Source organism: Sinocyclocheilus rhinocerous, unplaced genomic scaffold, assembly GCF_001515625.1.
Source record: "Sinocyclocheilus rhinocerous isolate Xijiao unplaced genomic scaffold, SAMN03320098_v1.1 scaffold43230, whole genome shotgun sequence".
NCBI lineage: Eukaryota > Metazoa > Chordata > Actinopteri > Cypriniformes > Cyprinidae > Sinocyclocheilus > Sinocyclocheilus rhinocerous.
The window spans coordinates 1-1,002 of record NW_015669853.1 but is presented as its reverse complement, the minus strand read 5'-3'; the positions used below and the strand labels follow the sequence as shown (position 1 = coordinate 1,002).

General features: G+C 42.0%; 1 protein-coding gene across 1 annotated transcript; it reads right to left on the bottom strand.

The window, feature by feature from the left end:
- Positions 1-51: 51 nt before the first annotated feature.
- On the bottom strand, positions 52-839 carry LOC107734097 (megakaryocyte-associated tyrosine-protein kinase-like; the record flags this gene model as incomplete). Its single annotated transcript, XM_016545953.1, has 4 exons — positions 52-151; positions 236-347; positions 418-555; positions 679-839. Coding segments are annotated over 4 exons (511 nt in total), but the record flags the coding sequence as incomplete, so codon positions are not given.
- Between the last annotated feature and the right edge of the window lie 163 nt (positions 840-1,002).

Here is a 1,002-nt window from a genome sequence, read left to right as displayed (position 1 = left end):
TATATATATATATATAATTTGAGAAAACAAAACTGTTAAATTGTCACTAACATTTCCGGACGGCAGGTGTTGGGCACAGTGTTCTTGTGTCCAGCACAGATACTATACACCACTTCCTCAGATGTGTTCAGACTTGGATATGGCAAGGTGCCTGTGAAATATAAAATTCAATATTTGTTATTTATTCTTCAAAAATATTTAACAAGTCAACCAAACATCTCAGGATAATTCTCACCGAATGTCTGCATTTCCCACAGCACAATACCAAACGCCCAGACGTCTCCCTTAAAGCTGTAGTAGTTGTTCCTGAAGTACTCTGGAGGATACCAGCGCAGCGGCACACGCTCCTATGAGATCACATTCATATCAGTGAGATGAGCAATGAGGACGTGGGACGGACAGGTGCGATTAGTTCACCTTGTGTTGTTTTTTCCTGCTGCTGCGTCTGCTCCTCATACGGGTCAAGTCTCTGGCCAGGCCAAACTCTGTTACCTTCACCTCCCATGGGAATCGGCTCACCAGAATGTTCCTTAAGGCAAGGTCACAGTGCACCACCTGAATGATACAGAAAATGTTCAAAATCATTCTTTCCATTTACCATTCATGTTTATAGTGTAAATATGACTCTCTGCTTGTTTAACAGAACAGCTGTTTTATGTTTGTGGCAGATGGTGATACCATTTTGGAGCGTAAGTGCTCCATGGCTAGGGCGATGTGGTAGGACGCGATGGTGAACTGGCTCTGCAGTTCAAGGTCGGCAATTAGCTCATCTTTGTTTTTCTGAACAAAACTGCGCAGGGTTCCATAGCTCATGAACTCCATGATCAGCATATACGGCTCTGAGGAAACAAGACACTGTTTTGGTCACATGATGGAAACAACTATTTAGTGATATTTGTTAATGATGTTACAAATCGTGGCTTGTTGAAGAGAAAAATATTACTTTTGTAATTGATCAGGCTTACAATTTTCACTTGGAGGACGATAAAATGGACCCCCACC